The sequence below is a fragment of the Lacerta agilis genome, chromosome 11 (assembly GCF_009819535.1).
Source record: "Lacerta agilis isolate rLacAgi1 chromosome 11, rLacAgi1.pri, whole genome shotgun sequence".
In the NCBI taxonomy this organism is placed as follows: Eukaryota; Metazoa; Chordata; class Lepidosauria; order Squamata; family Lacertidae; genus Lacerta; species Lacerta agilis.
In genome coordinates, this window is record NC_046322.1 from 29,793,907 (window position 1) to 29,808,963 (window position 15,057).

At 43.5% G+C, this 15,057-nt stretch overlaps 1 protein-coding gene across 2 annotated transcripts in view; it reads right to left on the reverse strand.

Moving 5' to 3' along the window:
- OCLN (occludin) overlaps window positions 1–10,399 on the reverse strand; it is a 34,303-nt gene extending 23,904 nt beyond the window's left edge. The window contains exons 1-3 of one of the 2 annotated variants that reach the window (XM_033164007.1): window positions 10,303–10,399; window positions 6,628–6,716; window positions 1,944–2,646 (exon numbers count right to left, since the gene is read on the reverse strand). In XM_033164007.1, coding sequence (XP_033019898.1) covers window positions 1,944–2,646; window positions 6,628–6,677 — 753 coding nt within the window. In that variant the 5' untranslated portion in view covers window positions 6,678–6,716; window positions 10,303–10,399. Of the gene's footprint in view, window positions 1–1,943; window positions 2,647–6,627; window positions 6,717–10,271 lie in introns of both variants that reach the window. The other variant, XM_033164008.1, reaches the window with a different exon arrangement.
- Between the last annotated feature and the right edge of the window lie 4,658 nt (window positions 10,400–15,057).

The following is a 15,057-nucleotide window of genomic DNA, read 5'->3' on the forward strand; positions in this document are numbered from 1 at the left end:
TTTAGGCAAGCCATTCCTCAAACTTGATACACTCTATATCCAGAAACTCAGGCTTTCATAGGATTAAGAAAGGAATAACAAAAGGTAAAGGATAATTTAGAGATACCTGCTTTCCTAACAGTAAATGGTGTTTTTTTTTGAAAAAAATGCTTAGCTCAATTAGGTGAACCTAGTGCTTAAAAATAAGGTGTCCTAGGGCAATCTCATTAACTGAGAAGTATGAATCCGCACCTGCCTGCGCTTTACTGGCAGAATCCACAGTATGTGTATACATGCAATCTTTTTTTTAAAGTCTTTTTTGTGCTCAGGAACAGGTTCCCAATTATCAACAGCAATGCAAGAAACCAGTTGCACATGGCACGGTGGAGCAGCGGCACTCACCCTGTTTATTAGGAGAACAGTGGGAGGGAAAAGGTGGCAGCACCAGTGGAGCTACAGAAGTGCTCCTGCTGGTGTGTTTGCACCGTGCTAACATCGCTGCTGCTGTGCCCCTCCCAATTCTTCCTCCTGGTAAGCAGCAGCGACTTGTCTGCTATTGCAAGAAACAACTCTCAAATATTTGGGGGGAGGTCATCCAACATAAGCTAATACTTTGATTGGTTAGCTCCTTTTCTGCCAGTTCTGAACTAGCTCCCAATGATAGGGGCCCATCTTTATTTCAGCCTTCAGCCTACTTTTGTGTTATCATAGGGCAGAAAAGAAACAAAGAGCCATTTCCTTCACATTCACTTCTGCAAAATTTACTTAATTGGAAGGCAATGCTGAGCAGAACTTTCTTGTGGGAAAAAATGTTTTAAGAACAGGCTGTTGCTGGTGGGGGGGATTTGAGCATAATTTTTCATGCTTAGCCTTTAACTTCCTTGGGCAGAAGCAAACAATTGCATTCTTGCAATCAAAAAATATGATTGCAGCTATTTAGCATCCCCATACTTTCATTTCAATTTTTTAAAATTAATCTTCTTGAGATTTTTTGCAAAAGTCCTAGGTGGTGACCGATTGATTTTTTAAACAAACAAACAAATGGAGAATTGAAACTTGTCCAAGACCATTCAGTATGTCTACAGAGTTGAGTTACTGACCATGAACATACCGGTAATTGCCCAAGACAGCTAGCTCAGGTTATTCAATTAAGGACCAACATAGACAAACCAATAAAAGGAACAGCTAAAAGGATTAGCAGGGTTTGTAGGCTCCAGCTGCTTCCTAACAAGTGTTTCAATAATTCAGGTAGAGCTTAAACCAGCAAACATAGATCTGAACTCAAGATTTAGAGGTGCAATGCGACTCCAGTAAATAAAACCAGTCAAGCCATGTTGAAACCCTGAATCTACATAGGATAACCCCTACTCACTAGGTCTAGGCGTCCAATTAATCATCTGGATCCTCTCTAGAGCAGTATAAGGTAAAGGGACCCCTGACCATTAGGTCCAGTCGTGTCCGACTCTGGGCTTGCGGCGCTCATCTCGCGTTACTGGCCGAGGGAGCTGGCACACAGCTTCCAGGTCATGTGGCCAGCATGACTAAGCCGCTTCTGGTGAACCAGAGCAGCACACGGAAACGCCGTTTACCTTCCCGTCGGACCGGTACCTATTTATCTACTTGCACTTTGACGTGCTTTCAAACTGCTAGGAGGGCAGGAGCAGGGACCGAGCAACGGGAGCTCACCCCATCGCGGGGATTCGAACCACCGACCTTCTGATCAGCAAGCCCTAGGCTCTGTGGTTTAACCCACAGCGCCACCCGCGTATAGGCAGTATTAAAAAAAGATAGAACAATCACATTCTTGCAAAAACTGCCCAACGTTAGCTAAATATCCACTAGTATAAGCTAATCAATAATAGCTCAATTACAAAACTAGTTTTAGCATCATTATTCAGCACACCATTTGATTCAGGACTGAGATACAACTAGTATTTTGCATTTTAATTATTGCATCTACATACCTCCTGAGGTTCCACCACACAGTAGTGATACAAGTACTGATTCACAAAGACTCCAGTGGTTGTAGGAGAGTAAAAGGAGCTGCACATGGCATAAATCTGATTGTAGTACATCGATCCAGAAGCTTGTGCAGTTGGGTTCACTGCTAGTGTATATACAATGGCCGCAATAAACATCAAAAAGAGGAAGATGGAGCTTCCTATTATCAGGAGGAGGTAATACATCCTTGACCTGGCTATGCTAGTCTTGGTAACGCCCGTTACAAAAACCACTAATCCAGCAATAAAGCAAAGAGCTGCCATTGCAATGATGAAGCCTTTTGCTCCTCGTGGATCAATATAATTTCCTCCATAGCCATAGCCATAAGAACTTCCAAAGCCACCGAAGGAGCTACCATAGCCATAGCCAGTTCCCATACCATAGCCATAGCCGCTTCCCAGACCAGTTCCCAGGCCAGTTCCCAGACCAGTTCCATACATATCCATGTCCCAAGCCAATGTGGATGCAACACATGCAAAGATGCCAATGGACATCACTATTATGAGAACCGACATGATCTTGATTATTCCTGGAGGGGAGGACCATCTGTAGAAGTGTTGAACTTCCTCTTCCGGATAATAGGAATATGCAGGCTGAGAGTACATTGGCTGAGAATGGAATTCACCACCATACGCGTTATTGCTTGGTACATAATGTGAAGGTTTGCTGCAAGAATCAAAAAACAAAAAACAAAAACAAAAAACCTTGTTATGAACCCCTATTAAAATATGAAATATTAATTTCCCTAGATACCTTTGAAAACCATTTTATTATTATATTTTATATAACAGCATTCAGCATTATTATTATTACTACTACTACTCCTCCGGGTGGCTTCCAACACACACATAAGTAATAATAAAACATCAATCATTTATAGTAACAATCAGATCCTATATACAAAGTGACAATAACTTTAAAATAAACAACTTATACCAAATAAAGTAGTATGCAATAATGCATTAGAATCCAATAGTAAACACTAAAATTAAACATCAGCAAGTAATAATTAAACGGCTTACCAATTACAATAAAGAATTACATCTGCCATGTTTGAAATACACATTATATGGTATGCATGTATTCTGTAGAGTGTTTCACAAACTTTGGCTGGCCTCAGTAGTCAAACCAAAAATTTGTTGTCAGAATCCTACCCTTGGAAGACAGGGTCTTTGACACTACACTCAATTCTGGGAAGCAAGAGCCTGCACAAGGGTTGACACCCATCTCCCATTCCAGCTGCATGTTCAAAGGACTCCACAGAGGGCGAGTCTGACCCACTTTCTAAAACCTTACATAACTTAGTTGTGTTCAGCCATAAGCTGCTACTGCTGCTGCTGCCGCCTGACTAGCCAAAGCTGACTGGGGTGGGGTGGGGTTTGTGTGTGTGTGCACACATGCACCTTGCAGTAAACAGTGGTGGTGGCTCCTTGCATACTGAGCACTTTCTAAATGTTGGGAAAGGAGCAGGATGAGATGAACAACTCTGATGAGGCACAACACCATTCAGATCACCCCCTAACCTCCTCCTGAGCTTATGGGGAGTGGGCCCCTGCTGCACCTCCCTCTCCCCTCCACCCACACAGCTCTGTAGCTTTCGTTTCGGTAACCTCTCCCACCTCTTGGAATCAAGGTTCCTCCTCCCTCTCCAGCACACCTCTTGGTGCTTGAGCCTCTGCTGCTGTCTGTTCCACAGAACAGACGCTCACCATCTCCCTTTAAGTGGCATGGGCTGGAGGGCAACAGGAGTTCCCATGCTGGGCACTCCATAGTGCTGCAAAGCGGGGCACTTGCACACTCAGCCCTGATTAGTGCTGAGCAGAAAGAGTTGGGAGCACACAGCTGGACAGCTGCTTGCAGAAGGGTAGAGTCCTCCCACATGTCATGGATGGATTTTCTGCCTGTTGGTTTTACATCTGAGTACATGTAACTGAATACAAAGTACGACAAGCGGCTTTTTTCTGCCCGTTACAGGTAGGTAGCCATGTTGGTCTGCCATAGTCAAAACAAAATAAATTTTGCCCATAAGACTACAAGTGGGGTTGCAGGACAGAGGAAAGAGACCCCCCCACACACACATTTATAAACACAGGTATGGGTGCAATAAACTCTCAGGTAAGCTAGATTTATTGCATATTGTATGTGTGAGTGAGTTAAAACCCCCAAAATGTATTTTATTTCATACAAGTTATATACCACATGAATGCAAAATGCCTCAAAGTGGTTGGGAAATGAGAAAGTACTGTCCCTTTTTAAATACATGAAAAGGTGATTACCCTTTCCTACTGTATTTTTAAAATGAAAGCAACCTCTAAAACGCCACAAGACAATTTTATAATTGACATGGCGTGAGTTTTATATCTTGTGACAACGTTCACCTGCATTAGCTTAAAAAATTCTGAAAAGCCATTTATACTGAATTTTCTAACATCTCCTATTTTTTAACATTATTGCAGAGAGAAACAACCACAAAAAGCACCTTCTAATAAAAATATGACAAGACTTTTCATTTATGAGGATTATATATGAGAATAGGATTTTTATAAGAAAATTACAATCTTACAGAATTTTATAAAAACCTGTTAGAAAAAAATCTGTCCCACAGATCATCCCATTGTCATCTCTGTAGCAAGTGAAAATCAATTTCCATATTTGCTCAAATGTAGCGTGCACCTTTTTTGGACAAATTACGTCACAAAAATTAGGGTGCACATTAGATTCGATGGTGCATTAGATTCACATAAATATGGTAATAGGTAGGGTGGTAGATGGGAGGGAAGCTGGATGCTTTCTAAAAGAAGCAGACGTCTTCAGCCATAATACCTATGTGAAGTTCATTCTGTATTTAAGTTTATGGGAGGCAAAGCCCACAGGTTGGACTGACCTGTAGGAACAAGCATGCCCATAGGAATTCTGGCATGGGCTTAATGACGTCATTGCAGTAGCTTGAGAAAAGCATCACATTACCAAACTATAGTAGCTGAAGACTGTGGTCAGACACATTTTCCAAACTAGTCCTGTCCACTAACATAGAACCAGGATTTGATTAATCTTCTCAGTCACTCACGTGGGCAAGAAAACAAAGGCCTCTGTGGACCACCCTTTCCTGACCAAGTGCAGTCCAGGTGTTTTGGAAACCCATCAGCCCCAGTAAACACTCAAGGTTCCCCAGATTGTGGGAGGCTGACACAAGCTATCACAATCGGCACAGAAAAAGCACCCTTCCACCATGAACTTCTTCTATGTCAGTAAGTAAATTGTACTTTTGCCAGCCTTTTCCAGTGCAACATTTCAGTCAGTAGGAAAGTACAGTCAAAGCTTCAGCTCACAAGGCTGGAAAGCAGACAATTCTTTGCACGTTATTAAATATTCAGTTATTCAGTAAATATCTCCTGCCAGAAAACATACACATTTGTAAACACAACAAGTGCAGGTGTTGAAACCTTCACCAGTCACAATATGCAGAAACAGCAAAGATCAACAGTACTGTTATCACATTAAGCAATGACTCCTTGACCTTAAACACCTTACATGGAGACAAGTCTTAACAGCTTTAAACACAGGATTTATTTCCACCTCATGGTCACAATTCCTAGGTACTGTGGCTAGCAGATCTGCACAGATTATATTTGCATACCAGCAGCCTTCTACCAAATTTAAGCCATGTATTAAGAAGAAGGATGATTTGATAAGCCAATCTGAAGTGGAAAGGGTGGATGCATTCTGTAGCTAGAGTGTATTTTTTTAAGCCACTCAGTTGCATGACATAATGGTTAGAATATTGAACTATGACCTGGGAGACCAGGGTTAAAATCCCCATTCAGTCATGCAGCTCACTGGGTGACCTTGGACCAGTTACCATCTCTTAGCCTAACCTACCTCACAGCGCTGTTGTGAGGAGGAAATGGAAAGGAAGAGAACCATGCACACCACCTTGAGCTCCTTGGAAGAAAAAAGGCGGTATGTAAATGTGACAAATAAAATAAAATAAAATTTGGACTCAGTTTCAGCAAGACCTTAGCTTGCTATGAAATCTACAAATCTGCTTGATAAGGAAACTTATTTTCCCCATCAAGCAGCTAACCTCTCCCACCATTGTACTGTCACAACCATTTTGAAATCTCTCCATATACAGTGGATTGAACAATGCTCTCTCTACTCTAAAGGTAAAGGTAAAGGGACCCCTGACCATTAGGTCCAGTCGTGTCCGACTCTGGGGTTGCGGTGCTCATCTCGCGTTACTAGCCAAGGGAGCCGGCGTACTGCTTCCAGGTCATGTGGCCAGCAAGACAAAGCCGCTTCTGGAGAACCAGAGCAGTGCACAAAAACACTGTTTACTCTCTACTCTAAGGCTGTACAATTTATAGCAGGGGCAGGATAGTCTACCCCCCTTATGCCGTATGTCCACACACACAGAATACCTATGTTGAGCTTTAAAATGGTGTCTGCTTTATGGTTACAACCATTATATACCGGTAATTTTTTTCAAGATATGTATTGTTTTAGTGACAAAGTAGCTAGTATAAACTGTGTCTACTGTTTATACAATTAATGTTGGGAGCTGCCAGGATTCTTATCTTTAACAGTGTACACTAGTTATCAACAATAATTTGAACTAGCACGAAGAAAAGAAAAACAGATATTTACAATTCATCGGGTCGATAAGGTGGAGGACTTTCAAATGGCCTCGATGACATAGTGGAAGCTCCGGAATGTTTAGCTGCAAGAATTCAGATCTATAAGAAGAAATGGGGGGAAAGAAACAACTTAGAATATTAAGTCAACCACAACCAAACCATCAATAGTTATGCACACCAATATGGAGTGGTACGTTTCTAAGTTACAATAACGGCACAACTCTTTTCAGCAAAGTAGACGTAGACAGCAGAGACTGAATGATTCATGTTCTATAAGGGGCCGCCACATTTTTTGGCCCGCAGGCACATTTACAAATTGGTGAAACAATCACAGGCACACAAACACACCCCATAACAAACCATGCTCTGCAACCAATTATATCAGCTACAATAAGGTGCTTCTTTAAAGCCTAATTTCAGCAGCGTGAGGGGACTATGTGGACACACAGGCAGAGGAAGAGGAGTGCGGGGGGAACGTACCGCCCCCAGCAGTGCGATCCTGGTGGGGTGCCATCGCGGCTGCCCCCCCGCCCGCGTTGGGTGCCACGCCCCCACAGGCGGTGTGCCACACCCCCAGATTGCGTGCCAGCCCCTCCAGTGCCAGAGCATGAAACTCCACCACTGTGTGGACACACATGCAGATGCAAGTACCAACCCTGTTTACCATGTACAACTATTTATGTTCCATCTAAATTTACAGGAAATCCCACGTGTGTTTACGAGGAAGTATGTTTTACTTGGTACAATGGGTCTTGCACCTATGTAAGTATGCAGAGGACTGCAGCTTATGGATACAATATAAACTGAGGCACCCCTCTCCAATTATCATAATTAGCTTCCTCATTCATTCCTTTTAATATAATTAAATTGATTCCATCTACAGTATTGAAAATAGATTTGGTCAATACTCTTCAATCCAGACATTTATAGATACATCCTTTGATCCTGCTCTTACAAAGCAGCTCCCATGTTCATTTTAGGCGAGATGGAAGATCCGCACATACGCTTAATGGCAGTGTTTTCATGTACTGTTAAGCAATGGTGCATGGTTAAACCGTACTGTTCATGAGTTGCAGGCTTCTCCATACAGATTATTATGCACTTCCATTTCACAACCCACTCTGGCCAGCTGGGAACAACAAACCACAAGCTTTGGCTTAGCCTGAAGTTTGAACCTGAGATTCTTGTTTGCTTCTCTCTAAATTCACCATGATATTATCATGGTTTGTTTGGGAAAAACAACAGTACTGGTTCAGACGTCATGCTAGCCCAAGGCTTGTGGTCTGTAACTTGTTGCTCCTGCCTGGACAAAGAGGGGAATGTAAAGTAAGCACTCAAGTTGTGGGCACTTCCAAGTTGTCTGCATATTATGGTTAAAAAACAAACCACACACCTTATATGTTTTATGTGATGGATCAAGGGCATTTCAAGCAGGGGCATTTGTGTTCTCTGTATAATGCCACACAGCACACCAGTATTTTTTAGCATTCCACATTGCTATATTATAAATGTAGGACCGAGCTCTCCTCAGCTTTTAAACATGAACATTTGCAAACATGATCTGCACTCAGATCATCCCTACATTTCATGATTTACGTTACAATCCAAGACACACTTCCCAGGAAGTAGGCTCCACTGAACTAAATGGGATTAATTTCTGAACAAACCTATTCCAGGACACTGGAAAGTCCAACAAACAAAAAATCACATTTGGCTTAACAAACATACATACAAAGCAAGGGAACCAGATCCACCTGCTGTGTGTTCTGGCTATTGGTTTATGCAACTTGAAAAATATGATTTAGATACATATTACTATAATATCCCATCTAGTTGCAGTCCCACATTCTGAAGCAACTGCCCTCTCTTAATTTAGCAATTTACTGGAAACCAACATGCAAGAATGAGAAAAACCCCTTTAAAAAATATAATGTATCCATTTTATTAACTAAAACTGTGTGTCATATCTTTGCAAGAAGTACAACACACAAAATTAGAAAAACTTCAACCAGATCGCAACACTGATAATGCTTACAATTTCAACCCATTCTACCAGCCTGCACTTTACACGTGCTATTATTTAATTCTGTGGCAAGTGTATGTCTGTGAAACCAGTTTCCAAGCTTTCGACTGATCAGAGTCCACCCTTTGCCAAGACGTCAAACTTCTCCCACCTCCCAGTGCATTGTTCAGAACGTGCAATACTTGATGACGCACTGGCAGGAGTCCTCTAACTCACCAGAGCGTCCTAGTTCTTTGCTTGGCATTCAGAACCAGTAGCCTTTAACATGAACCCATTTATAGTGAAAACCAATTAAAGCGTGTTCTTCAACATAAGAAACTTGCAACACAACCCTACAGACATTTGCAAAGAAACAAGACCCACTGGATTCAGAGCAGTTTACGTCTAAGTAAAAGTGTGCATAGAATTGCAGCCTTAGGAAATGAGAGAACAGAAAAGTCAAACAATTGAAGAAAATCATTTATGCCCTCAGGCCATCTATTTAAAAAGATGCCCTCACTGCTGAGATAAAACTGAATTGGAGCAGAGAACAAGGAAATAGCAGGGAGGGAAGAGTGGATTTTAACATGCTTTAGCCAGTGTAAACAAGAAATTTGGAGTAAAATTCCATACTAATTCCTGCAGATTAACAGTAATCCTAACCATGTCTACTCAGAAATCCTATTGAAATCAACAGGTAAATTACTCCCAGGTAAGTGAGGTTAGACTTTGAATTAAGAATATGGTATAAAAGTTTGGCACCTAAGGCTCTAAAGACCTGCCAGACTCATTGAACATTTAATGTCCTCCAAGGATAGTATCCAGGACTACAGGAGCCTTGTTTACAACCACACTTTCAAGAAACACGGCTCAGAGTGAAAGAAAGCTAATTCCTAAATGACAGACAAAAGAACAAACAAGAATTCGTAAGGATCAGGGAGGCTTAAGCACCTGGTTGATGAGCAGTGTTCATTTAAACTGGACGTGTCCTTGAGTGAATCATATTAGGCCAACTACAGGTAGGTAGCCGTGTTGGTCTGCCATAGTCAAAACAAAATAAATAGATGCTACTGGAAGGAATTTTTTATTTTATTTTATATTAGACCAACAACATTCATGCCACTTAACCAAAATAAAGTTCAGGGTCAATAAATTAATATATCTCGATTACCACCGCAGACTTTGCATGAGAACGACAAAGAGGCAGCTGTGGCAAGAAATTAAATCTCATTTATATGGAGGAAAATTAAATCTCAGCCACCTGGAGGAAAGAATCGCAAATGAGTGTCCTGTAAAGTTTTAAGTTTCGGATAAGCGTCCCATAAAGTTTTAAAGGGGAAGTGGAGGTGGGGGGGACTAGAGAAGCATGGCTGTCTTCCCCCTTTCTTCCCCACCCACCACAAAATAAAGCTCACTCACAACAGCCAACTCCAGGTGACCAGTACAAGCTGGCTCCATGCAGAGCGATTCGGGTTAACCTCACAATCTCAGCCCACGCAGCAAGGCTGAGGCTTTGGACTCGCAAGCATAAACGAGATATCCCCATCTGAAATCACCATTAAGCCTGAGCAAAGTCATTCAGAGTATCGTCTCCCCCCCCCCCGGCACCCCCCTCTTGAAAAAGTCTACACACCATCACTTTTTGGACTCACCCAAACAGCTCCCCGCCAAAGAAAAACGCACCTTGGCCCGCCGATGAACTGCAACCTGCTACGCGCCTCGCTCTCGCCTCAAGAACTTGCATCTCTTCCTCCAACTCCGCCCCCTCCTCTTTCTCTCCGTAGCCAAGAGCGAGCGGGGTAGCGCCACACCCGAGCGGAGCATGCGCACTGCCGGCACACCTGGGGGGTTGAAAGGGAGGGGGCGGGGTGAGGAGTTCCCCGCTCCCTCGAAACCAGCCAAGCTCGCTCGGACTGAGCGGCTCGGAATGCGCGCACGGCGCAACCCCATTGGCCCAGCGCCTTCCCTCTCCTAGCCCGGGGGCGGAGCCCGGAATGGGGCCCCGGAATGGCCAAGGGAGTAGTAGAGCGGGAATGCCGCGCGGGGATGTGCGCGCGCGAGTGAGTGACCTCTTCACCTGATACTCACCCGCCGGCGGCAAACAGGTTGTTCCTGCAACCGCTTCGAGGAGAGAGAGAGAGACCGCATTTAAAGGGACAAGGCTCCCTCGGGAGGAAGAGGAGCTCTGCTCTCGCCGTGTTGTTCGGGATACCGGGATGAGACTGGCACACAAAAAGTGCCTCGACGCGTTTACCCAGGTGGGGTGAACTTCGCCGAGACTGCCGCGTCATCCTGGCGTCCTTGAAACCAGGTGTTCTTCCGAGGAATCGCTCACATACCTGAGAGGGGGTGGGGGGGAGGGAGGCGGTTCTTTCCATCACTCAGGTGTTGGGTTATTGTCCTGACTCTTTTAAATTCGGAGTTGTTACATGGTGGTCAAATAAAAACATGTCCAAGAAACACCAAACAAAACCTGTCCACAAAAAAGACCATTTAAACAACTGGCATTTTTTTTAAAAAAAAATAAAACGTTTAGAACAATAGCTGCCAACTCGTAGGGGCCCAGGGTCCTTCACCCACCCATAAAATATTTGATGGGTCTGCCTACCCCCTCCCCAGTTAATGAGCATTGTCATTCAAATAGTGTGCATGTGCGCATCTTGTGATTGATTAAGGCTTGCCTGCCTCCCTCCCCCCATATCTTATTCAAGTTTATTCAACACAGTCTCCACTGTTCCTCATTCCAAGGAAACCAAACACTAGTGGCTGGGGAAATAAATAATAAATAATTTATTATTTATTTCCCCAGCTACTAGGGTTTGGTTTCCTTGGAATGAGGGACAGTGGAGACTGTGTTGTCTTTATGATATATGTTTGTTTACACATATATATAACCTGAACCCACAGTGGAAGGGTTCAAAGCATTAACACCCCAAGAAAGTCCTGCTTCTCCCATACAGCCTTGGATCCCAGCAGAGACCAGGCATGTCTTCTCTCTCTTCCTCTCTCTTCTCTCTCCCTTTCCAATTTGCAGCTTTTCTTCCAGCTTCTAGCTCACATAACTCAGCTCTCCACTTTGGGCTTTTGTCTTTCTAACTAATAGTAGACAAAACAAAATAAAAAATAAAAAAATCCTTCCTGTAGCACCTTAGAGACCAACTAAGCTTGTTCTACTGGAAGGATTTTTTTATTTTTTATTTTGTTTTGACTATGGCAGACCAACACGGCTACCTACCTGTAATAGTAGACAGTTGAAGGAGGCACAGAGCCACTTCCTTTGTTCCCTTAAGGATCCATACTTTGCAGGCTTTACCAGGCTGGCCTGGCTATTCCAAGAATTAGAAGAGGGGCCCAAGCAATAGAAGGGTCTCCACCTACAGCCCACTGCCCACCCCCACCCCAAACTCATAACATTATTTTGTTTTTCAGAACTTACAGAATTGACAGTGGGTGTGATTAAATGAGCCAGAGTGCAGAAAGAGGAAGTTGTTATGTATAATTGTTACCCAATGATTCCATGAGATAAGTTATCAGTTAAAGTGTTCCTGTCTCAGCGATAGATGTAATATGTTTTGGGACTAGAGAACTACAGAGTTTTCTAGAGATGTTTATTTCCATTATGTGCCAAAGATGGTGAGCCAGCCACTTATGTATATGTTGCTGAACACCTTGTTTTGTTGACAGAAGTGTTATTTTTCTCATTGAAAAACACTCATATACTAGTTGGTGGGAAGGCCTTGGCATACAACCACAAAACCAACATGCTAAAATGTTTAGAAAGTCTTCAGAATGAGAGAAATGTGCACAATTAGAAGATTCAGTGCAAATCTGCAGGGAGTATAGAGAGGTATAGAGAGGAACATGGGAAGCTCCATTGTGCACTCATACAGACTAAAGAGCCATCCAGCTCAATCTTGTTTACATAACCTTTACCCATTCTGGAGCCTCCTGAAGTTTTGGACTCTAATTCTCTTCAGACACAGAGAGTGAAATACTTTTTGTTTTCTTTTTTCTTTTTGCCAAGCAGCCAAAAAAAGCAGCCAGGACACACAACAAGGGTAGCCACAGACACATATTGATAGCAGCAACTTTTAATGTTTCACTGAATGGGCATGAAGTTGGGAATCAGGAAATGGGAGTTGGAGTTCCACCAGGGAGACATGGGCAATATGGCTACACTCATCTTTTGCATGCCCATAAAAAAGTCCTGTCTCTATGATGTAAAATCTTCAGAAAAGCAATTTCTCTGGGTTTTTGTGAGGAGGGTGGTTTTATTTATCTATTTATTGAAATATATGCAATATTGTGTGTTGTAGCCAACATTGCTATTCTGATCACTTGCGCACTGGAACTCTCCTCTCCTGTGCAGCCCTCTGCACATGCTCAAAATCTGCCCCAGAGAGCAGATTTTAGTGACCTGTGAGGAGAGGAAAGGGATGTTCCACTGCATGAGTGGAAGATGACTCACACAGGCAGGGCCGTTTTGTCCATAGGGGCTGGTGGTGCACCGGGCCCCCCAGGGGCGCCCCCGTGAGCCCGCCGGCACACCGGGCACCCCCTCCCCAACCCGCCCCCACGGGCGGGCGGGCTGAAAGCCAGCCGCCCTCGCCTCCCGGAGCCCCAGCAGGAGCGCTGGAAGGGCGCGCAAAGCCCCGCGCTGCTCCAGCGCCACGCCCCTCATCCCCCTCTCACCCCCCCTCCCGAGGGGCGGCCAGCGCGGGAAGGAGGCAGGCGGAGTGGTGGCACGCCGGGGGGCGCCGAGGGATCACCGCGCCGCGGCGGCCGATCCCTCTAAGACGGCCCTGCACACAGGTTTGGATACAACCTTTACCCTCATGAAATCTAAACTTTAGTTTTAACAGCATAAACAGTATTTTTATGGCTTAATTATCATGTATAATAATATTTTGCATATTTATAAGCATTACAGAGCAATCTGATGCAAGCATACTTCGAAGTAAAACACTTTCTGTTTAGTAGAGTTTATTCCCAGTTCAGTAAACAGACTGTCAGTGCTTTCATTTAGAAGGGAGAGGAGAAAAGGTCAGCCTCAAGGGAGTGTCTCCAAACTAGATCAAAGGTCTCCAGAAGAAGGCAAAGCTTTTTTTAAATAATAAAAAAAGTTTTTATTAATTTTTATTGGGTTACAAAAGTACGTACGTTCTTTCTATAAATAATTCAAATTCCGTGCGAGACGCAGGTGTTAGACAGTATAAAGTGGGGAGAGAGAGCGGGGGAGGGGGAGAACTTTCATTCTTCTACATAGTGTATGTGTAAGGTTTTTGTGTCAGCGTCACATGGGTAGGTTCTATTTCTATTCATTTATTAGTTTTTGTTGGCGATGAGAGACATGGGGGGGCAGGGCATGATTAGTTGCCTATACAGTGGTTGACTGCAGTAAGTTTTGTTTAAGTGTGGGAGGGGGAGGAGGTTGTTGGGTAAATATAGCCATATTGATTCATATACTGTTGGTGGGTTCCTGTTGTTGTCTTGTTGGGCTGTGTATGTAATAAAGGGGAGCCACACTGGGGTGAAGGCATCCTCTTTTGTTGGTCCCCATGCTAAGAAGACAGCAAAGCTGAGGTTCACATTTAAATGTAGAAATGTATTTTGGATTGGTGTGTTGTGCATATACAATATGACAGTGAGAGCTGTGGAATTTGCTACCAAGGAGTGTGGTGGAGTCTCCTTCTTTGGAGGTCTTTAAGCAGAGGCTTGACAGCCATCTGTCAGGAATGCTTTGATGGTGTTTCCTGCTTGGCAGGGGGTTGGACTGGATGGCCCTTGTGGTCTCTTCCAACTCTAGTTACAGGTGGGTAGCCGTGCTGGTCTGCCATAGTCGAAACTAAATAGAAAATTCTTTCCAGTAGCACCTTAGAGACCAACTGAGTTTGTTCTTGGTATGAGCTTTCGTGTGCATCTTGGTATCTGAAGAAGTGTGCATGCACACAAAAGCTCATACCAAGAACAAACTCAGTTGGTCTCTAAGGTGCTACTGGAAAGAATTTTCTATTTTGTTTCTTCCAACTCTGTGATTCTATGATTCTATGAATATACATAGAAATTTGAATTCTGCATTGTCTCACACAAAAATCTTTAAACTACGCAGTTTGAGTTGGTTGTGTCAGCGTTTCTCATAAATATATTCCAGTAGTCCCCCCCCAATTTCCAATTTTCATGGGCCTTCACATCTCTAGTCAGGGGCTAAGGAGAGGGAGCTCCCAGGACTCAAACCTACACTGCAAATGTCACAGAGCAAGCTAGTTTCAGCAAGCCATTGTCACAGCTATGGTCTGAAGGTGACTTGCTTTGAAACCAACCCTAATTCTGGGTTCCACAATTCTCGTAGACATCCCATGAAGCTGAATGTTGGAAGATTCAGGAGAGATAAAAGAAAGTACTTCTACACACAGTGGCATAGGAAGGTGGGGGCGTTGA